The 23,387-nt window shown below is 54.7% G+C and overlaps 1 protein-coding gene across 1 annotated transcript in view; it reads right to left on the reverse strand.

Annotated features, from left to right (window-relative positions):
* The window catches only part of acss2l (acyl-CoA synthetase short chain family member 2 like), a 274,646-nt gene that overhangs the window by 231,623 nt on the left and 19,636 nt on the right, over nucleotides 1-23,387 (reverse strand). Inside the window, exons 2-3 of the mRNA XM_072468352.1 lie at nucleotides 10,711-10,906; nucleotides 4,399-4,490 (exon numbers count right to left, since the gene is read on the reverse strand). Of these exons, the coding sequence (XP_072324453.1) occupies nucleotides 4,399-4,490; nucleotides 10,711-10,906 (288 nt within the window). The remainder of the gene's footprint in view (nucleotides 1-4,398; nucleotides 4,491-10,710; nucleotides 10,907-23,387) is intronic.

Consider the following 23,387-nt stretch of genomic DNA (forward strand, 5'->3'; position numbering starts at 1 on the left):
TGGAATAACAAAGCTCCCTTCCCACTGGAATAGCAGCGATCTGTTCTCGTTGGAATAACAGAGCTCTTTCACACTGGAATAACAGAGCTCACTTCCCACTGGAACAACAGAGCTTCCTTCCCACTGGAAAACAGAGCTCCCTTACCACTGGACTAACAGAGCTCCCTTCACACTCGAATAACAGAGCTCCTTCCCACTGGAATAACAGAGCTCCCTTCCCACTGGAATAATGGAGCACCTTCCCACTGGAATAACAGAGCTCCTTTCCCACTGGAATAACAGAGCTCGCTTCCCACTGGAATCACAGTGATCTCTTCCCACTGGAATAACAGAGTTCTCTTCCCACTGGAATAACTGAGCTCCCTTCCCAATGGATAAGAGTGCTCTCTTCTGACTGGAACAAAACGTTCCCTTCCCACTGGAATAACAGAGCTCCCTTCCCACTGGAATAACAGAGCCCTCTTCCCACCGGAATAACAGAGCTCTCTTCCCACTGGAATAACGGCGATCTCTTCCCACTGGAATAGCAGAGCTCCCTTCCCACTGGAATAACAGAACTCTCTTCACACTGGAATAACAGAGCTCACTTCCCACTGGAATAACAAAGCACTCTTCCCACTGGAATAACAGAGCTCTCTTCCCACTGGAATAACAGAGCTCTCGTCCCACCAGAATAACAGAGCTCTCGTCCCACTGGAATAACAGAGCTCTCTTCCCAATGGAATAACAGAGATCTTTTCCCATTGGAATAACAGAGCTCTCTTCCCACTGGAATAACAGAGCTCTCTTCCCTTTGGAATAACAGAGCTCCTTTCCCACTGGAATAACAGAGCTCTCTTACCACTGATATAACAGAGCTCTCTTCCCACTGATATAACAGAGCTCTCTTCCCACTGGAATAACAGAGCTCTCTTCCCACTGGAATAACAGTGCTCCCTTCCCACTGGAATAACAGACCTCCCTTCCCATTGGAATAACAGAGCACTCTTCCCACTGGAATAACAGAGCTGCCTTCCCACTGGAATAACAGAGCTCTCTTGCCACTGGAATAACAGAGCTCCCTTCCCACTGGAATAACAGAGCTTTCTTGCCACTGGAATAACAGAGCTCCCTTCCCACTGGAATAACAGATCTCCCTTCCCACTGGAATAACAGTGATCTCTTCCCACCGGAATAACAGAGCTCCCATCCCACTGAAATAACAGAGCTTCCTTCCCACTGGAATAACAGGAACACTCGTCCCACTGGAATAACAGAGCTCTCTTCCCACTGGAATAACAGCGATCTCTTCCCACCGGAATAACAGAGCTCCCATCCCACTGGAATAACAGAGCTCCCATCCCACTGGAATAGCAGAGCTCTCTTCCCACTGGAATAATAGAGCTCCTTTCCCACTGGAATAACAGAGCTCGCTTCCCACTGGAATCACAGTGATCTCTTCCCACTGGAATAACAGAGCTCTCTTCCCACTGGAATAACTGAGCTCCCTTCCCAATGGATAAGAGTGCTCTCTTCTGACTGGAACAACAGCGTTCCCTTCCCACTGGAATAACAGAGCTCCCTTCCCACTGGAATAACAGAGCCCTCTTCCCACCGGAATAACAGAGCTCTCTTCCCACTGGAATAACGGCGATGTCTTCCCACTGGAATAGCAGAGCTCCCTTCCCACTGGAATAACAGAACTCTCTTCACACTGGAATAACAGAGCTCACTTCCCACTGGAATAACAGAGCACTCTTCCCACTGGAATAACAGAGCTCTCTTCCCACTGGAATAACAGAGCTCTCGTCCCACCAGAATAACAGAGCTCTCGTCCCACTGGAATAAGAGAGCTCTCTTCCCAATGGAATAACAGAGATCTTTTCCCATTGGAATAACAGAGCTCTCTTCCCACTGGAATAACAGAGCTCTCTTACCACTGATATACCAGAGCTCTCTTCCCACTGATATAACAGAGCTCTCTTCCCACTGGAATAACAGAGCTCTCTTACCACTGGAATAACAGTGCTCCCTTCCCACTGGAATAACAGACCTCCCTTCCCATTGGAATAACAGAGCACTCTTCCCACTGGAATAACAGAGCTGCCTTCCCACTGGAATAACAGAGCTCTCTTGCCACTGGAATAACAGAGCTCCCTTCCCACTGGAATAACAGAGCTCTCTTGCCACTGGAATAACAGAGCTCCCTTCCCACTGGAATAACAGATCTCCCTTCCCACTGGAATAACAGTGATCTCTTCCCACCGGAATAACAGAGCTCCCATCCCACTGAAATAACAGAGCTACCTTCCCACTGGAATAACAGGAACTCTCGTCCCACTGGAATAACAGAGCTCTCTTCCCACTGGAATAACAGCGATCTCTTCCCATCGGAATAACAGAGCTCCCATCCCACTGGAATAGCAGAGCTCTCTTCCCACTGGAATAATAGAGCTCCCTTCCCACTGGGATAACAGAGCTCGCTTCTCGGCGGAATAACAGAGCTCCCTTCCCACTGGAATAACAGGAACTCTCTTCCCCCTGGAATAACAGAGCTCCCATCCCACTGGAATAACAGAGCTCCCATCCCACTGGAATAGCAGAGCTCTCTTCCCACTGGAATAATAGAGCTCCCTTCCCACTGGGATAACAGAGCTCGCTGCTCGGCGGAATAACAGAGCTCCCTTCCCACTGGAATAACAGGAACTCTCTTCCCCCTGGAATAACAGAGCTCCCATCCCACTGGAATAACAGAGCTCCCATCCCACTGGAATAGCAGAGCTCTCTTCCCACTGGAATAATAGAGCTCCCTTCCCACTGGGATAACAGAGCTCGCTTCTCGGCGGAATAACAGAGCTCCCTTCCCACTGGAATAACAGGAACTCTCTTCCCCCTGGAATAACAGAGCTCCCATCCCACTGGAATAACAGAGCTCCCATCCCACTGGAATAGCAGAGCTCTCTTCCCACTGGAATAATAGAGCTCCCTTCCCACTGGGATAACAGAGCTCGCTTCTCGGCGGAATAACAGAGCTCTCTTCCCACTGGAATAACAGAGCACTCTTCCCACTGGAATAACAGTGCTCCAATCCCACTGGAATAACAGAGTCCTCTTCCCATTAGAATAGCAGGAACTCTCCACTCACTGATAATATGGGCCAGGGTTTAGAGAACACCAAGTGTATCATGGATTTCACCTGACCCACAACTTTTAATAGGTTTTGGCTATGTGGAACTGAAGGTGTGGTGCAACATAGATCTAAAAGTATTTTAAAACAAAAACAATGTTTATTCTATGAATCCAGTTAACATTTTATAAACCCACAGTAAACACCTTACCAACTACGAACACTGATAATCTCCCCCCCCCCCCAATCATACAGTATTCTATAGATAACCCTTAACAACTTTCCAAACAACATCCATAAATCAAAAAACCCTTATTAACAAAGACAATAGGTTTGCATTCCTTACAGAAACAGGTATAACTTTGAAATCATCAAGTGATCAGGAGACATTCTTTAAGTTGCAGAGAGGGATCAATACACATCTGCTTCGTTTGAATGCAGCTCTCCAACTGAAAGCGAAACTAAGACACACTGCAGCTCCCAGCTCAAAACGAAAGTAAAAAGCAGAGCAGAGCTCCACCCACACACTGACATCACTGCAGCCACTTAAGAAGACAAACATTTCTTAAAGTGACAACCACATGACACTGGAATAACAGTGCTCTCTGCTCACTGGAAGAACAGTGCTCTCTGCTCACTGGAATAACAGAGCTCTCTTCACACTGGAATTACCAAGCTCTCTTCACACTGGCACATTGAGCCTTCCTTACTGAATTGTGAAAACCTTACACACTAGATTAACAGAACTCCCTACTCCCAACTTCCCGCACAAGAGTCGGGACAATACAGCCCAGTTAATCAGCACCCCATCCACTAGTTTAAACTTCCACTCCCTCCGCCAGGACATGCAGTGGCAGCAGTGTGTAACATCTTCAAGATACGCTGCAGCAGCTCACCAAGGCTCCTTTGACTGAGAACGACAAGGGAAGCAGATGCTAGGGTTCACCACCACCTGCAAATTCCCCTTCAAGCCACACGCCATCCTGACTGGGATCTATATCTCCGTCCCTTTACCGTCACTGGGTCAACATCAAAAATCAGCACTGTGGGTATACCTACAACACAGGGATTACAGCAGTTCAAGCAAGTGGTTCATCACCAAGTTCTCAGGGGCAATTAAGGAAGGGCAATAAATGTCAACAATTTTCACATCCCATGAGTGCATTAAAAAATAAACAAATAGCAGCAATTTACTCCCTGGAATAAGGCAGCATTCTACTCACTAGATTAACAAGCTCTCTACTTACATGGACAAGATAAGATACTGCTGCGTGGAAAAAGGAATTATTCACCTAAAGTCCGTAGGACATTGGCAAACTTGCAGACTTCCTTTAAGAGCTGATAATAGGTGATGGTGGAGCAGTCCTCAGGTTCATTTCCTTCCCTGGAAAAAAGTCAACAATCAGCCTCGTTAAAAAACTTTGTTCCTCCAATATCATTCATCCCAATAGCATCCATCTGTCTCTGTCCTGAACTCAACTAAATGTTTCATTTTATTACACTCTCACTTCAATTCTCTGCACTGATTTCCTCCCACACCTCTTTCAACAAAGAACAAAGAAATGTACAACACAGGAACAGGCCCTTCGGCCCTCCAGGCCCGTGCCGACCATGCTGCCCGACTAAACTACAATCCTCTACACTTCCTGGGTTCGTATCCCTCTATTCCCATCCTATTCATGTATTTGTCAAGATGCCCCTTAAATGTCACTATCGTCCCTGCTTCCACCACCTCTTCCGGTAGCGAGTTCCAGGCACCCACTACCCTCTGCGTAAAAAAACCTGCGTCGTATATCTACTCTAAACCTTGCCCCTCTCACCTTAAACCTATGCCCCCTAGTAATTGACCCCTCTACACTGGGGAAAAGCCTCTGACTATCCACTCTGTCTATGCCCCTCATAATTTTGTAGACCTCTATCAGGTCTCCCCTCAACCTCCTTCGTTCCAGTGAGAACAAACCGAGTTTATTCAACCGCTCCTCATAGCTAATGCCCTCCATACCAGGCAACATTCTGGTAAATCTCTTTACCTTTAAGTTAATGATCCAACCTCATTGTGCATGCTTGGTTGAGAGTCCAGACAGCTATTAGAATACAAGAATGCCAGCTCCCCAGATGAAATATTGTTTAATTGGCAGCTCAGGTCTCTGATGTCTGCTGTAAATTTTACAGTGCTTATTTATACATGTTTGTGATTTGTGGATTGTGGTTTTTGAAATGTCAAAGGGCCTGGATGATTGACACTTTTGGTAGCTTGTTCTCCAGTCTACACATGCCACTATACACTTAGTGTTAATTGGTTCTAGAAAGTGTACGGTGGGTCAATGGGCATAGGCATGCCAGAGCCTTGCATAAGGAACGTAGAATTTGGGTAGAAGGGCAGATCTGGCATGGTAGCATAAGGAGCGCAAGCGCAGAGCTTGGCATGGGAACATGAGGGGACACATGGTCTAGGTGGAAAGACAGAGCTTAGTATAGGGGAATGAGGACTCTGAGAGGTGGGTGAAGGGGCATAGCTTCACATAGGGGGCTTAGGAGGCATGAAGGACCTAGGAATATGGGTAGAAGGGCATAGCTTGGCATTGAGTGCATGAGGGGTCCAAGGGGCTGAATGGGGGCATGAGGTGGCATGGATGGCATACGGCGAGTGTTTTGAGGGTGAAGAGGGTGTGAGGGGTGAGGGTTGGATTGCCTTTGTGTTTTTATTTTAAGCAGGCCTTTTAAACAGCCTGCCTCAGTGGCTACCCCCAAACCTCTTCCTAGGTGGGCTGGGCTGGCTCTGGTCTCCAGCAATGAAGATCCTGCCTTTGTGGGCAGTTTCTCCCAAGGCGGACGGGCCATATCGGGAATTTTTCTGACTCTATATGGCTCAAGAATGAAAATTCAGGATCAAATTTCAGTGGTGCCTTAAAACAGTTAGTCCTTTAATTAAATTACCTCTCTATCAGCCACATTGCCACCAACGCATTGGCAGATCAGACTACGTCGTTTATGAGGTAAATCCCGTTCAATTTCTGGTCAATGATAACGTCTCTCTTGGATTGGATTGGATTGGATTTGTTTATTGTCACGTGTACCGAGGTACAGTGGAAAGTATTTTTCTGCGAGCAGCTCAACAGATCATTAAGTACATGAGAAGAAAAGGGAATAAAAGAAAATACATAATAGGGCAACACAACATATCTTACTTACAGTTAAGAGAGAAAGATATTTTTTATGGTAGGTGGTTGTCTTTCAGTCTGGCGGATGGTAGATAATGGTGTTCCCAAGAATTAGTGAGAGAACCATTGCTTTTTCCTGAGGTATATAAATGCGTTAGATATTGGAATACAGACTAAAGTTTCAAAATTTGCGATGATACCAAAGTTGAGGTACGGCAGACAATGAGGATGATGCATCCTCATAGGACATAGATAGGCTAGTAGAACAGGCAGATGGGATTTAATACAGAGAAGGATGAGGTGATACATTTTTCCAGAAAGGATACAGAAAGACAATATAGACTTCATGGCACAGTTGTGAAGTGTGTGCAGGGGCCGAAAGACCTGGGGTTTTGTGTGCGTAGATATTTGAAAGTGGCAGAACATATTGAGAGATTAATACATATATGGGCGCGATTCTACGACCCCCCACCAGGTCGGAGAATCGCCGGGGGCTGGCGTGAATCCCGCACCCACCGTGTCCCGAATTCTCCGCCACCAGAGATTCGGCGGGGGCGGGAATCGCGGCGCGCAGGTCGGCGGCAATCGCGCCGGTCGGCGGGCCCACCCCCGGCGATTCTCCGGTCCGCGATGGGCTGAAGTCCCGCCGCTGTCAACCCACGCCAGCCGGCGTGGTTGAACCACCTTTCTTACCGGTGGGAGCAGACGGCGCGGGCGGGCTCCGGGGTCCTGGGGGGGTGGGGCGCGGGGTGATCTGGCCCCGGGGGGTGCCCCCACGGTGGCCTGGCCCGCGATCGGGGCCCACCGGTCCACGGGTGGGCCTGTGCCGTGGGGGCACTCTTTTCCTTCCGCCTTCACCATGGTCTTCACTGTGGCAGAGGCGGAAGAGACCCCCTCCACTGCGCATGCGTGGGGATGCCGTGAGCGGCCGCTGACGCTCCCGCGCAAGCGTCGCCCGGCGAAGTCATTTCCCGCCAGCTGGCGGGCGGAAATCAATCCAGCTCGGGCCTAGCCCCTCAAGGTGAGGGCTCGGCCCCTCAAGATGCGGAGAATTCTGCACCTTTGGGGCGGCGCGATGCCGGACTGATTCGCGCCATTTTTGGTGCCGGTCGGCGGACATCGCGCCGATTGCGGAGAATCCCGCCCATGATCTTGCACTTCCTAAATAGAGGCAGAGTATAAAAGCAGGGAAGTTGCAAAAGCTAGAGTGTTGAGTCCAGTTCTGGTCACCACACAATAGAAAGGGTGTGAGGGTCCTTGTGAGGAGATTTACCAGAATGGTTCCGGGTGACGTATTTGGTGAAGATTATAGCCTTGATCAAAACATGAACAAAGGAGCTGAGCCCAAGTGGTGAGGCAGGAGTGACTACCCTCGACACCAAGGCATCATTTGACAAGAAGCCCTCGCAAAATGGAAATGAGTGGGAATCTGAGGAAACACTCTCCACTAGAGAGAGGGCATTCAGCCCCTCACGTTCATGCTGACTCTCAAGTTCAATTCAGTCAGTGCCACTACACCTTCAATCCCCATAGCCCCACTCAAATATCCAACAAATTTCCCCTTCAAATCATTCATTGTCTTCACGGTGGCACAGTGGTTAGCACTGCTGTCTCACAGCACCACGGACCCGGTTTCGATTCCGACCTTGGATCACTGTCTGTGTGAAGTTTGCACATTCTCCCCGTATCTGCGTGGGTTTCCTCCCACAGTCCAAAGATGTGCAGGTCAGGTGGATTGGCCATACTAAACTGCCCCTTAGTGTCAAAAAGGTTAGGTAGAGTTCCCTTGTCACCCTGCTTCATTTCCCACCCCCCTGTCATTCATGTTTAAACCCTCCCCAACCACACTGGCAAATACACGGCCCAGGACATCAGTCCCTCTCCAATAACTGGTCCCAACATCCCAGGAAACCAGGTATTCATCCGATGTATCCTGCTATTTCCACTCTAACTAGCACGTGGCACTGGTAGTAATCCTGAGATCACTATATTTGAAGTCCTACTTTTCAACTTACTTCCTAACTCCCTATATTTTGCTTTTAGGATCTTTTTAAACCTATGTCATTTGTACTAATGTGTACTACGACCACTGGCTGTTCACCCTCCCCCTCCAGAATGTCCTGTCACCAAACCGACCTCACCGAGACATCTTTGACCCTGTCACCAGGGAGGCAATAGACCATCCTGGAGTCTTGTTTGCAGCCGAAGGAACACCTATAAAATCCTTACAATCTGGAATTAAGAATCTAATGATGACCATTTTCGATTGTGTAAAAATCCATCTGGTTCACTCATGTCCTTCAGGGAAGGAAATCTGCCGTCCTTATCTGGTCGGGCCTACATGTGACTCCAGACCCACAGCAATGTGGTTGACTCTTAAATGCCTCTGAAATGGCCTAGCAAACCATGCAGTTCGAGGATAATCAGGGATAGGCAATGCATGTTGGCCACGCATGTTGGCCACGCCATCGACACCTTGGGCGGGATTCTCCGACCCCCCACCGGGTCAGAGAATCCCCGGGGGGGCGGCGCGAATCCGGCCCCGCCACCCCGACGCCAGCTGCCGTATTCTCCGGCGCCATTTTTGGGCGGGGGCTGGATTCCCGCCACGCCAGATTCTCCGGGCCCCGATGGGCCGAGCGGCCGTCCATTTTTGGACAGTCCTGCCGGCGTGAATCACTCAACTCACGTACCGGCGGGACCTGGCAGGTAAGTTGGTGGCGGCAGTCCTCGGAGGAGGGGGTAGGGTCACGCCCCGGGGGCGGCCCCCACTGTGGCCTGGTCCGCGATCGGGGCCCACTGATCTGCGGGCGGGTTTGTTCCGTGGGGTCACTCCTTTCTTCCGCGCTGACCCCTCTAGGGCTCCGCCATGGCCGGTGCGGAGGTGAACCTCCCGCGCATGCGCCAAAATACGCCGGCCGGTCTGCTCATGCGCAAAATCACGCCGGCGGTTCCGCGCATGCGCAAGATCCTTAGTGTCCAAAGATGTGCAGGTTGGGGTGGGGTTAGGGGATAGGGCGGTGGAGTGGGCCTGGGTAGGTTGCTCTTTCAGACGGTCGGGGCAGACTCGATGGGCCAAATGGCTTTTTCTGCACTGTAGGAATTCTATGGTTACAAACAAAGAAAAGTACAGCACAGGAACAGGCCCTTCGACTCTCCAAGCCTGCGCCGTCCATGCTGCCCTTTTAATCTAAAATATTTTACACTTCCTGGGTCCGTATCCCTCTATTCCCATCCGATTCATGTATTTGTCACTTAAACGTCACTATTGTATCTGCTTCCATCACCTCCTCTGGCAGCGAGACTGACTATCCACTCTGTTCATGCCCCTCATAATCTTGTAGACTTCTATCAGGTCGCCCCTCAACCGCCATTGTTCAAGTGAGAAGAAACCGAGATTATCCAATCTTTCCTCATAGCCAATAGCCTCCATACCAGGTAACATCCTGATGAACCTCTTCTGCACCCTCTCCAAAGCCTCCACATCCTTTTGGTAGTGTGGTGACCAGAATTGAACACTATACTCCAAATGTGGCCTAACTAAGGTTCTATACAGCTGCAACATGATTTGCCAGTTTTTATACTCAATGGGCCGATGAAGGCAAGCATGCCGTATGCCTTCTTGACTACCTTCTCCACCTGTGTTGCCACTTTCAGTGACTTGTGGACCTGTACACTCAGATCCTTCTTCCTGTCACTAGACTTCAGGGTTCTGCCATTTACTGTACATTTCCCACCTGTATTAGGCCTTCCAAAATGCCGCACATTTGTCTAGATTAAACTCCGCCCAAGTCTCCAACCGATCTATATCCTGCTGTCTCCTCTGACAGTCCTCATCGCTATCCGCAATTCAACCAACCTTTGTGTCATCCGAAAACTTAATTATCAGACCAGTTACATTTTCCTCCAAATAATTTTCTATGCTACAAACAGCAAAGGTCCCAGCACCTATCTCTGCAGAACACCACTAGTCACAGCCCTCCATTCAGAAAAGCACCTTTCCACTGCTACCCTCTATCTTCTATGACCTAGCCAGTTCTGTATCCATCTTGTCATGTGACTTCACCTTCTGTGTCAGTCTGCCATGAGGGACCTTGTCAAAGGCCTCACTGAAGTCCATATAGACAACATCCACTGCCCTATTGCCCTACCATGAAGAATAACCACTTGGGTGAGCTACCATCAGGTTACCACTGGATGAAATAGCACCATACTCCAATATTAGCCAGTGTCATTTGTGGAAAACAAGAATTTTCATCTCCTGAAGGCATTTCCTGGATCAACAAAATTTGTCTAAATGTCCTAGTTGAGGTCCAAGCAAAAACTAAGTTCAGAACATTTGTCATCGGCTGGATTTACAACTATTTTTGAAGAGTATTTTTTTTTTAAAACTGCAACAATATATATCTACAGAAAGAACAGCAAATATAACGCCTTGATTACCAGTAATAAGCTATTTTGTCTCCCTGGCCATTTTCTTGTATGTTTCTGTCCAGGAGGTTGTAGCAGATGTTTGTTGTTGCTCCTTCCATGAATTTCACAAACACATTGCCTTTTGTCACATCAAAATTGTAATCTAGAATTGTCCCTGTCGGAGGACTGTTCCAGTAAAATCCTTTTGCAAGCTCACCCCAGAATTCTGTTGAGAAAAGGATGAATTTATAAATAATAAAAGGGAGCTTCACAAGCAATACCCTTTCCTAGTAATTTGCCATGGGTAGAAATTCTTTTATCCTTGACTAGTCATGAAGATAATGGTGATCAGTGTAGCTTTTGTTATTCATTCATTCTGAGGTTGTGAGCTTTGCCAGCGAGGCGAATTTATTGTCCATTCCTCTTTGCTCTTGAGAGGGTGGTGGTAGGCTGCTTTCCTGAACCGCTGCATTGTTTTGTGGTGGTATTGCCTACAATACCGTTAGCTAGGGAATTCTAGGATTTTGATCCAGCTGCAACAAAGGTACAGTAATGCAGGTTCAGGTCAGGGTGGTGTGTGACCTGCAGAGGGACTTGGAAGCGATGGGGGGGTGAATTCTCCATCCTGGGTCACCCGAAGTGTATTTCCCAATGCTCTGGCTCCCCACTGCAGGCGGGGTTGGGTATAGGACCTCCCAGCGGGAGGATGTAAATGAGTCTTAATGACCCATTTGCATCCAATTAGCGGGCCCGGCACCCTAATCTCCGGCCCGCTGTGATTTTCCGGTCCCCAAGGCTAGGAATCACATGGGTGGGGATTACAACAGGTCTCACCAAACGTGAGCCTGACGTGGTGGTCCTTGCGGTGGGCCAACGGGGTAACTCCTTAAGAGAGTTTCCCCCAAAGTCCATCCCAGGACTACTCTCCGCCCCCCTCCCACACAATGCCCACTCCTGTTCTACCAGACAATGCCCCCCCACCGAGATCCCCGAAACAGGAGAACTCTCCAAGAGACTCACTTAATAGGGAACCCCCCCCCAGAGACCTCCTTAATAGGGAACCCCCCCCAGAGACCTCCTTAATAGGGAACTCCCCCCCCCCAGAGACCTCCTTAATAGGAAAATCTCCCCCAGAGACCTCCTTAATAGGGAAATCTTCCCCAGAGACCTCCTTAATAGGGAACCACCCCCAGAGACCTCCTTAATAGGGAGACCCACCCCACAGGAACCCCCTTAATTTGGAGACCACCCCTCAGGCACCCCATGATTAGGACGAACACCCCACCCCCACCCCCGAGACCCCCTTAATAGGCAGATCCACCCATCCGCGTGGGATGCCCTAACTGAAGGAACCCCTCCCCTAAGAGACCCCCAAACAAAAGGGATCTATCACAGGGAGCCCCCCCTAACTTAAGGAACACCCCAGAGTGACCCTCTAACTAACGGGATTCCCCACAGGGGCTCCTTAACTAAAGGAACGCCCCCCATACGGACTTGAACATAGAACATAGAAAATTACAGCGCAGTACAGGCCCTTCGGCCCTCGATGTTGCGCCGACCTGTGAAACCACTCTAAATGAAATGAAATGAAAACGAAAATTGCTTATTGTCACGAGTACGCTTCAATGAAGTTACTGTGAAAAGCCCCTAGTCACCACATTCATGCGCCTGGTACGGGAATTGAACCATGCTGCTGGCCTGCCTTGATCTGCATTAAAAGCCAGCGATTTAGCCCAGTGAGCTAAACCAGCCCCTACCCATCTACACTATTCCCTTATCGTCCATATGTCAATCCAATGACCATTTGAATGCCCTTAGTGTTGGCGAGTCCACTACTGTTGCAGGCAGGGCATTCCATGCCCCAACTACTCTCTGAGTAAAGAACCTACCTCTGACATCTGTCCTATATCTATCTCCCCTCAATTTAAAGCTACGTCCCCTCGTGCTAGACATCACCATCCGAGGAAAAATGCTCTCACTGTCCACCATATCCAATCCTCTGATCATCTTGTATGCCTCAATTAAGTCACCTCTTAACCTTCTTCTCTCTAACGAAAACAACCTCAAGTCTCTCAGCCTTTCCTCATAAGATCTTCCCTCCATACCAGGCAACATTCTGGTAAATCGCCTCTGCACCCTTTCCAATGCTTCCAAATCCTTCCGAAAATGTGGCTTACTAAAGGGACCTCCACAGAGACCCCCTAACTGAAAGGAACCCTTCAAAGGGACTGCTTTAATTAGGGGGTCTATGTGGGGGGTTCCATTGGTTGGGGGGTCCCAGAGAGGTGGTCTCCATATTCATTGGGCCGTTGGGAAGGGGGTTCACCCGATTAAGGTGGTCCCTGGGATCTCCCTATTAGGGGGTCGCAGGGGGCGGTCTCCTGATTAGAGGTGTCCTTGATTGGGGGGGGGTGGGGGTATTCCTTTTGACGGGGTCCATGGGGGGGGTCTCCCTATTTAGGGGCCCCTGTGGGGTCTCCCTATTAGAGGGTACTTAGGGGAGGGGTGGGTGGGAAATGCGGTACTTTGGGGAGGGGGGCAATCAGGCAATCAGAGGGTGGAGTGTTGCATTGCGGTGCAGGGTGGGGTCTGATTTGCGGTGCAGGGTGGGGTCGGATTTGCGGTGCAGGGGTGGGACCTGATTTGCGGTGCATGGGTGGGGTCTGATTTGCAGTGCAGGGGTGGGGTCTGTTTGCGGTGCAGGGTGGGGTCTGATTTGCGGTGCAGGGGTGGGGTCTGATTTGCGTTGCAGGGTGGCGTCTGATTTGCGGTGCAGGGGTGGGGTTTGATTTGCGGTGCAGGGGTGGGGTCTGATTTGCGGTGCAGGGTGGAGTGTTGCTTTGCGGTGCAGGGTGGGGTCTGATTTGCGGTGCAGGGGTGGGACCTGATTTGCGGTGCAGGGGTGGGGTCTGATTTGCGGTGCAGGGGTGGGGTCTGATTTGCGGTGCAGGGTGGGGTCTGATTTGCGGTGCAGGGGTGGGGTCTGATTTGCGGTGCAGGGTTGGTGTCTGATTTGCGGTGCAGGGTGGGGTCTGATTTGCGGTGCAGGGGTGGGGTCTGATTTGCGGTGCAGGGGTGGGGTCTGATTTGCGGTGCAGGGGTGGGGTCTGATTTGCGGTGCAGGGGTGGGGTCTGATTTGCGGTGCCGGGTGGTCTGATTTGCGGTGCAGGGGTGGGGTCTGATTTGCGGTGCAGGGGTGGGGTCTGATTTGCGGTTCAGGGTGGGGTCTGATTTGCTGCGCAGGGATGGGGTCTGATTTGCGTTGCAGGGTGGCGTCTGATTTGCCGTGCAGGGGTGGGGTCTGATTTGCGGTGCAGGGGTGGGACCTGATTTGCGGTGCAGGGTGGAGTGTTGCTTTGCGGTGCAGGGTGGGGTCTGATTTGCGGTGCAGGGGTGGGACCTGATTTGCGGTGCAGGGGTGGGACCTGATTTGCGGTGCAGGTTGGGGTCTGATTTGCGGTGCAGGGGTGGGGTCTGATTTGCGGTGCAGGGTGGGGTCTGATTTGCGGTGCAGGGGTGGGGTCTAATCTGCGGTGCAGGGTGGGGTCTGATTTGCGGTGCAGGGGTGGGGTCTGATTTGCCGTGCAGGGTGGGGTCTGATTTGCGGTGCAGGGGTGGGGTCTGTTTTGCGGTGCAGGATGGGGTCTGATTTGCGGTGCAGGGGTGGGGTCTGATTTGCGTTGCAGGGGTGGGGTCTGATTTGCGGTGCAGGGTTGGGGTCTGATTTGCGGTGCATGGTGGGGTCTCATTTGCGTTGCAGGGGTGGGGTCTGATTTGCGGTGCAGGGTTGGGGTCTGATTTGCGGTGCAGGGGTGGGGTCTGATTTGCGGTGCAGGGTGGGGTCTGATTTGCGTTGCAGGGGTGGGGTCTGATTTGCGGTGCAGGGGTGGGGTCTGATTTGCGGTGCAGGGTGGGGTCTGATTTGCGTTGCAGGGTGGGGTCTGATTTGCGGTGCAGGGGTGGGGTCTGATTTGCGGTGCGGTGGGGGGTCTGATTTGCGGTGCTGGGGTGGGCCTGATTTGCAGTGCAGGGGTGGGGTCTGATTTGCGGTGCAGGGTGGGGTCTGATATGCGGTGCAGGGTGGGGTCTGATTTGCGGTGCAGGATGGGGTCTGATTTGCGGTGCAGGGGTGGGGTCTGTTTTGCGTTGCAGGGGTGGGGTCTGATTTGCGGTGCAGGGTTGGGGTCTGATTTGCGGTGCAGGGTGGGGTCTGATTTGCGTTGCAGGGGTGGGGTCTGATTTGCGGTGCAGGGGTGGGGTCTGATTTGCGGTGCAGGAGTGGGGTCTGATTTGCGGTGCAGGGTGGGGTCTGATTTGAGTTGCTGGGGTGGGGTCTGATTTGCGGTGCAGGGGTGGGGTCTGATTTGCGGTGCAGGGTGGGGTCTGATTTGCGGTGCAGGGTGGGGTCTGATTTGCAGTGCAGGGGCGGGGTCTGATTTGCGGTGCGGTGGGTGGTCTGATTTGCGGTGCAGGGGTGGGGTCTGATTTGCGGTGCAGGGTGGGGTCTGATTTGCGATGCAGGGTGGGGTCTGATTTGCGGTGCAGGGGTGGGGTCTGATTTGCGGTGCAGGGTGGGGTCCGATTTGCGGTGCAGGGTGGGATCTGATTTGCGGTGCAAAGGTGGGGTCTGATTTGCGGACCGGGGGGGCCTGATTTGCGGTGCAGGGGTGGGGTCTGATTTGCGGTGCAGGGGTGGGGTCTGATTTGCGGTGCAGGGGTGGGGTCTGATTTGCGGTGCAGGGGGGGGTCTGATTTGCGGTGCAGGGGTGGGGTCTGATTTGCGGTGCAGAGGTGGGGTCTGATTTGCGGTGCCGGGTGGTCTGATTTGCGGTGCAGGGGTGGGGTCTGATTTGCGGTGCAGGGGTGGGGTCTGATTTGCGGTGCAGGGTGGGGTCTGATTTGCCGTGCAGGGGTGGGGTCTGATTTGCGTTGCAGGGTGGCGTCTGATTTGCGGTGCAGGGGTGGGGTCTGATTTGCGGTGCAGGGGTGGGGTCTGATTTGCGGTGCAGGGTGGGGTCTGATTTGCGGTGCAGGGGTGGGGTCTGATTTGCGGTGCAGGGGTGGGACCTGATTTGCGGTGCAGGGGTGGGGTCTGATTTGCGGTGCAGGGTGGGGTCTGATTTGCGCTGCAGGGGTGGGGTCTGATTTGCGGTGCAGGGTGGGGTCTGATTTGCGGTGCAGGGGTGGGGTCTGATTTGCGGTGCAGGGTGGGGTCTGGTTTGCGGTGCAGAGGTTGGGTCTGATTTGCGGTGCAGGGAGGGTCTGATATGCGGTGCAGGATGGGGTCTGATTTGCGGTGCAGGGGTGGGGTCTGATTTGCGGTGCAGGGGTGGGGTCTGATTTGCGGTGCCGGTGGTCTGATTTGCGGTGCAGGGGTGGGGTCTGATTTGCGGTGCAGGGGTGGGGTCTGATTAGCGGTTCAGGGTGGGGTCTGATTTGCTGCGCAGGGATGGGGTCTGATTTGCGGTGCAGGGAGGGTCTGATATGCGGTGCAGGATGGGGTCTGATTTGCGGTGCAGGGGTGGGGTCTGATTTGCGGTGCAGGGGTGGGGTCTGATTTGCGGTGCAGGGGTGGGGTCTGATTTGCGGTGCAGGGGTGGGGTCTGATTTGCGGTTCCGGGTGGTCTGATTTGCGGTGCAGGGGTGGGGTCTGATTTGCGGTGCAGGGGTGGGGTCTGATTTGCGGATCAGGGTGGGGTCTGATTTGCCGTGCAGGGGTGGGGTCTGATTTGCGGTGCAGGATGGGGTCTGATTTGCGGTGCAGGGGTGGGGTCTGATTTGCGTTGCAGGGGTGGGGTCTGATTTGCGCTGCAGGGTTGGGGTCTGATTTGCGGTGCAGGGTGGGGTCTGATTTGCGTTGCAGGGGTGCGGTCTGATTTGCGGTGCAGGGGTGGGGTCTGATTTGCGGTGCAGGGGTGGGGTCTGATTTGCGGTGCAGGGTGGGGTCTGATTTGCATTGCAGGGGTGGGGTCTGATTTGCGGTGCAGGGGTGGGGTCTGATTTGCGGTGCAGGGTGGGGTCTGATTTGCGGTGCAGGGTGGGGTCTGATTTGCGGTGCAGGGGTGGGGTCTGATTTGCGGTGCGGTGGGGGGTCTGATTTGCGGTGCAGGGGTGGGCCTGATTTGTAGTGCAGGGGTGGGGTCTGATTTGCGGTGCAGGGTTGGGGTCTGATTTGCAGTGCAGAGATTGGGTCTGATTTGCGGTGCAGGGGGGGGTCTGATATGCGGTGCAGGGTGGGGTCTGATTTGCGGTGCATGTTGGGGTCTGGTTTGCGTTGCAGGGGTGGGGTCTGATTTGCGGTGCAGGGGTGGGGTCTGATTTGCGGTGCAGGGGTGGGGTCTGATTTGCGGTGCAGGGCGGGTCTGATTTGCGTTGCAGGGGTTGGGTCTGATTTGCGGTGCAGGGGTGGGGTTTGATTTGCGGTGCAGGGTGGGGTCTGATTTGCGGTGCAGGGTGGGGTCTGATTTGCGGTGCAGGGGTGGGGTCTGATTTGCGGTGCGGTGGGGGTTCTGATTTGCGGTGCTGGGGTGGGCCTGATTTGCAGTGCAGGGGTGGGGTCTGATTTGCGGTGCAGGGTGGGGTCTGATATGCGGTGCAGGGTGGGGTCTGATTTGCGGTGCAGGATGGGGTCTGATTTGCGGTGCAGGGGTGGGGTCTGATTTGCGTTGCAGGGGTGGGGTCTGATTTGCGGTGCAGTGTTGGGGTCTGATTTGTGGTGCAGGGTGGGGTCTGACTTGCGTTGCAGGGGTGGGGTCTGATTTGCGGTGCAGGGTTGGGGTCTGATTTGCGGTGCAGGGGTGGGGTCTGATTTGCGGTGCAGGGTGGGGTCTGATTTGCGTTGCTGGGGTGGGGTCTGATTTGCGGTGCAGGGGTGGGGTCTGATTTGCGGTGCAGGGTGGGGTCTGATTTGCGGTGCAGGGGTGGGGTCTGATTTGCGGTGCGGTGGGGGGTCTTATTTGCGGTGCAGGGGTGGGCCTGATTTGCAGTGCAGGGGTGGGGTCTGATTTGCGGTGCAGGGTGGGGTCTGATTTGCGATGCAGGGTTGGGTCTGAATTGCGGTGCAGGGGTGGGGTCTGATTTGCGGTGCAGGGTGGGGTCTGTTTTGCGGTGCAGGGTGGGATCTGATTTGCGGTGCAGGGGTGGGGTCTGATTTGCGGACCGGGGGGGCCTGATTTGCGGTGCAGGGGTGGGGTCTGATTTGCGGTGCAGTGGTGGGGTCTGATTTGCGGTGCAGGGGTGGGGTCTGATTTGCGGTGCAGGGTGGGGTCTGATTTGCGGTGCAGGGGTGGGGTCTGATTTGCGGTGCAGGGTGGGGTCTGATTTGCGGTGCAGGGGTGGGGTCTGATTTGCGGTGCAGCGTGGGGTCTGATTTGCGGTGCAGGGGTGGAGTCTGATTTGCGGTGCAGGGTGGGGTCTGATTTTTGGTGCAGGGGTGGGGTCTGATTTGCGGTGCAGAGGTTGGGTCTGATTTGCGGTGCAGGGGGGGTCTGATATGCGGTGCAGGGTGGGGTCTGATTTGCGGTGCAGGGGTGGGGTCTGATTTGCGGTGCAGGATGGGGTCTGATTTGCGGTGCAGGGGTGGGGTCTGATTTGCGTTGCAGGGGTGGGGTCTGATTTGCGGTGCAGGGTTGGGGTCTGATTTGCGGTGCAGGGTGGGGTCTGATTTGCGTTGCAGGGGTGGGGTCTGATTTGCGGTGCAGGGGTGGGGTCTGATTTGCGGTGCAGGGGTGGGGTCTGATTTGCGGTGCAGGGTGGGGTCTGATTTGCGTTGCAGGGGTGGAGTCTGATTTGCGGTGCAGGGGTGGGGTCTGATTTGCGGTGCAGGGTGGGGTCTGATTTGCGGTGCAGGGTGGGGTCTGATTTGCGGTGCCTGGGTGGGGTCTGATTTGTGGTGCAGGGTGGGGTCTGATTTGCGGTGCAGGGTGGGGTCTGATTTGCGGTGCCTGGGTGGGGTCTGATTTGCGGTGCAGGGGTGGGGTCTGATTTGCGGTGCAGGGTGAGGTCTGATTTGCGGTGCCTGGGTGGGGTCTGATTTGTGGTGCAGGGTGGGGTCTGATTTGTGGAGGAGGGGTGGGGTCTGATTTGCGGTTCAGGGTGGGGTCTGATTTGCTGCGCAGGGATGGGGTCTGATTTGCGGTGCAGGGAGGGTCTGATATGCGGTGCAGGATGGGGTCTGATTTGCGGTGCAGGGGTGGGGTCTGATTTGCGGTGCAGGGGTGGGGTCTGATTTGCGGTGCAGTGGTGGGGTCTGATTTGCGGTGCAGGGGTGGGGTCTGATTTGCGGTGCCGGGTGGTCTGATTTGCGGTGCAGGGGTGGGGTCTGATTTGCGGTGCAGGGGTGGGGTCTGATTTGCGGTTCAGGGTGGGGTCTGATTTGCCGTGCAGGGGTGGGGTCTGATTTGCGGTGCAGGATGGGGTCTGATTTGCGATGCAGGGGTGGGGTCTGATTTGCGTTGCAGGGGTGGGGTCTGATTTGCGGTGCAGGGTTGGGGTCTGATTTGCGGTGCAGGGTGGGGTCTGATTTGCGTTGCAGGGGTGGGGTCTGATTTGCGGTGCAGGGGTGGGGTCTGATTTGCGGTGCAGGGGTGGGGTCTGATTTGCGGTGCAGGGGTGGGGTCTGATTTGCGGTGCAGGGGTGGGGTCTGATTTGCGTTGCAGGGGTGGGGTCTGATTTGCGGTGCAGGGTTGGGGTCTGATTTGCGGTGCAGGGTGGGGTCTGATTTGCGTTGCAGGGGTGGGGTCTGATTTGCGGTGCAGGGTGGGGTCTGATTTGCGTTGCAGGGGTGGGGTCTGATTTGCGGTGCAGGGGTGGGGTCTGATTTGCGGTGCAGGGTGGGGTCTGATTTGCATTGCAGGGGTGGGGTCTGATTTGCGGTGCAGGGGTGGGGTCTGATTTGCGGTGCAGGGTGGGGTCTGATTTGCGGTGCAGGGTGGGGTCTGATTTGCGGTGCAGGGATGGGGTCTGATTTGCGGTGCGGTGGGGGGTCTGATTTGCGGTGCAGGGGTGGGCCTGATTTGTAGTGCAGGGGTGGGGTCTGATTTGCGGTCCAGAGATTGGGTCTGATTTGCGGTGCAGGGGGGGGTCTGATATGCGGTGCAGGGTGGGGTCTGATTTGCGGTGCAGGATGGGGTCTGATTTGCGGTGCAGGGGTGGCGTCTGATTTGCGGTGCATGTTGGGGTCTGATTTGCTTTGCAGGGGTGGGGTCTGATTTGCGATGCAGGGTGGGGTCTGATTTGCGGTGCATGTTGGGGTCTGATTTGCGATGCAGGGTGGGGTCTGATTTGCGGTGCAGGGTTGGGGTCTGATTTGCGGTGCATGTTGGGGTCTGATTTGCGGTGCATGTTGGGGTCTGATTTGCGATGCAGGGTGGGGTCTGATTTGCGGTGCAGGGTTGGGGTCTGATTTGCGGTGCATGTTGGGGTCTGATTTGCGTTGCAGGGGTGGGGTCTGATTTGCGGTGCGGTGGGGGTTCTGATTTGCGGTGCTGGGGTGGGCCTGATTTGCAGTGCAGGGGTGGGGTCTGATTTGCGGTGCAGGGTGGGGTCTGACATGCGGTGCAGGGTGGGGTCTGATTTGCGGTGCAGGATGGGGTCTGATTTGCGGTGCAGGGGTGGGGTCTGATTTGCGTTGCAGGGGTGGGGTCTGATTTGCGGTGCAGGGTTGGGGTCTGATTTGCGGTGCAGGGTGGGGTCTGACTTGCGTTGCAGGGGTGGGGTCTGATTTGCGGTGCAGGGTTGGGGTCTGATTTGCGGTGCAGGGGTGGGGTCTGATTTGCGGTGCGGTGGGGGGTCTGATTTGCGGTGCAGGGGTGGGCCTGATTTGCAGTGCAGGGGTGGGGTCTGATTTGCGGTGCAGGGTGGGGTCTGATTTGCGATGCAGGGTTGGGTCTGAATTGCGGTGCAGGGGTGGGGTCTGATTTGCGGTGCAGGGTGGGGTCTGTTTTGCGGTGCAGGGTGGGATCTGATTTGCGGTGCAGGGGTGGGGTCTGATTTGCGGACCGGCGGGGCCTGATTTGCGGTGCAGGGGTGGGGTCTGATTTGCGGTGCAGTGGTGGGGTCTGATTTGCGGTGCAGGGGTGGGGTCTGATTTGCGGTGCAGGGTGGGGTCTGATTTGCGGTGCAGGGGTGGGGTCTGATTTGCGGTGCAGGGTGGGGACTGATTTGCGGTGCAGGGGTGGGGTCTGATTTGCGGTGCAGCGTGGGGTCTGATTTGCGGTGCAGGGGTGGAGTCTGATTTGCGGTGCAGGGTGGGGTCTGATTTGTGGTGCAGGGGTGGGGTCTGATTTGCGGTGCAGAGGTTGGGTCTGATTTGCGGTGCAGGGGGGGTCTGATATGCGGTGCAGGGTGGGGTCTGATTTGCGGTGCAGGGGTGGGGTCTGATTTGCGGTGCAGGATGGGGTCTGATTTGCGGTGCAGGGGTGGGGTCTGATTTGCGTTGCAGGGGTGGGGTCTGATTTGCGGTGCAGGGTTGGGGTCTGATTTGCGGTGCAGGGTGGGGTCTGATTTGCGTTGCAGGGGTGGGGTCTGATTTGCGGTGCAGGGGTGGGGTCTGATTTGCGGTGCAGGGGTGGGGTCTGATTTGCGGTGCAGGGTGGGGTCTGATTTGCGTTGCAGGGGTGGAGTCTGATTTGCGGTGCAGGGGTGGGGTCTGATTTGCGGTGCAGGGTGGGGTCTGATTTGCGGTGCAGGGTGGGGTCTGATTTGCGGTGCCTGGGTGGGGTCTGATTTGTGGTGCAGGGTGGGGTCTGATTTGCGGTGCAGGGTGGGGTCTGATTTGCGGTGCCTGGGTGGGGTCTGATTTGCGGTGCAGGGGTGGGGTCTGATTTGCGGTGCAGGGTGAGGTCTGATTTGCGGTGCCTGGGTGGGGTCTGATTTGTGGTGCAGGGTGGGGTCTGATTTGTGGAGGAGGGGTGGGGTCTGATTTGCGGGGCAGGGTGGGGTCTGAAATGCGGTGCAGGGTGGGGTCTGATTTGTGGAGGAGGGGTGGGGTCTGATTTGCGGTGCAGGGGTGGGGTCTGATTTGCGGTGCAGGGTGGGGTCTGATTTGCGGTGCAGAGGTTGGGTCTGATTTGCGGTGCAGAGGAGGGGTCTGATTTGCGGTGCAGGGTGGGGTCTGATTTGCGCTGCAGGGTGGGGTCTGATTTGCGGTGCAGGGTGGGGTCTGATTTGCAGTGCAGAGGAGGGGTCTGATTTGCGGTGCAGGGTGGGGTCTGATTTGCGGTGCAGGGGTGGGGTCTGATCTACGGTGCAGGGTGGGGTCTGATTTGCGGTGCAGGGTGGGGTCTGATTTGCGGTGCAGGATGGGGTCTGATTTGCGGTGCAGGGGTGGGGTCTGATTTGCGTTGCAGGGGTGGGGTCTGATTTGCGGTGCAGGGTTGGGGTCTGATTTGCGGTGCAGGGTGGGGTCTGATTTGCGTTGCAGGGGTGGGGTCTGATTTGCGGTGCAGGGGTGGGGTCTGATTTGCGGTGCAGGGGTGGGGTCTGATTTGCGGTGCAGGGTGGGATCTGATTTGCGGTGCAGGGTGGGGTCTGATTTGCGTTGCAGGGGTGGGGTCTGATTTGCGGTGCAGGGGTGGGGTCTGATTTGCGGTGCAGGGTGTGGTCTGATTTGCGGTGCAGGGTGGGGTCTGATTTGCGGTGCAGGGGTGGGGTCTGATTTGCGGTGCGGTGGGGGTCTGATTTGCAGTGCAGGGGTGGGCCTGATATGTAGTGCAGAGGTGGGATCTGATTTGCGGTGCAGGGTGGGTTCTGATTTGCGATGCAGGGTGGGGTCTGATTTGCGGTGCAGGGGTGGGGTTTGATTTGCGGTGCAGGGTGGGGTCTGATTTGCGGTGCAGGTGTGGGGTCTGATTTGCGGTGCAGGGGTGGGGTCTGATTTGCGGACCGGGGGGGCCTGATTTGCGGTGCAGGGGTGGGGTCTGATTTGCGGTGCAGGGTGGGGTCTGATTTGCGGTGCCTGGGTGGGGTCTGATTTGCGGTGCAGGGGTGGGGTCTGATTTGCGGTGCAGGGTGAGGTCTGATTTGCGGTGCTGGGTGGGGTCTGATTTGTGGTGCAGGGTGGGGTCTGATTTGTGGAGGAGGGGTGGGGTCTGATTTGCGGGGCAGGGTGGGGTCTGAAATGCGGTGCAGGGTGGGGTCTGATTTGTGGAGGAGGGGTGGGGTCTGATTTGCGGTGCAGGGGTGGGGTCTGATTTGCGGTGCAGGGTGGGGTCTGATTTGCGGTGCAGAGGTTGGGTCTGATTTGCGGTGCAGAGGAGGGGTCTGATTTGCGGTGCAGGGTGGGGTCTGATTTGCGCTGCAGGGTGGGGTCTGATTTGCGGTGCAGGGTGGGGTCTGATTTGCAGTGCAGAGGAGGGGTCTGATTTGCGGTGCAGGGTGGGGTCTGATTTGCGGTGCAGGGATGGGGTCTGATCTACGGTGCAGGGTGGGGTCTGATTTGCGGTGCAGGGTGGGGTCTGATTTGCGGTGCAGGATGGGGTCTGATTTGCGGTGCAGGGGTGGGGTCTGATTTGCGTTGCAGGGGTGGGGTCTGATTTGCGGTGCAGGGTTGGGGTCTGATTTGCGGTGCAGGGTGGGGTCTGATTTGCGTTGCAGGGGTGGGGTCTGATTTGCGGTGCAGGGGTGTGGTCTGATTTGCGGTGCAGGGGTGGGGTCTGATTTGCGGTGCAGGGTGGGATCTGATTTGCGGTGCAGGGTGGGGTCTGA

This window comes from Scyliorhinus torazame, chromosome 11, assembly GCF_047496885.1.
Source record: "Scyliorhinus torazame isolate Kashiwa2021f chromosome 11, sScyTor2.1, whole genome shotgun sequence".
Lineage (NCBI taxonomy): Eukaryota > Metazoa > Chordata > Chondrichthyes > Carcharhiniformes > Scyliorhinidae > Scyliorhinus > Scyliorhinus torazame.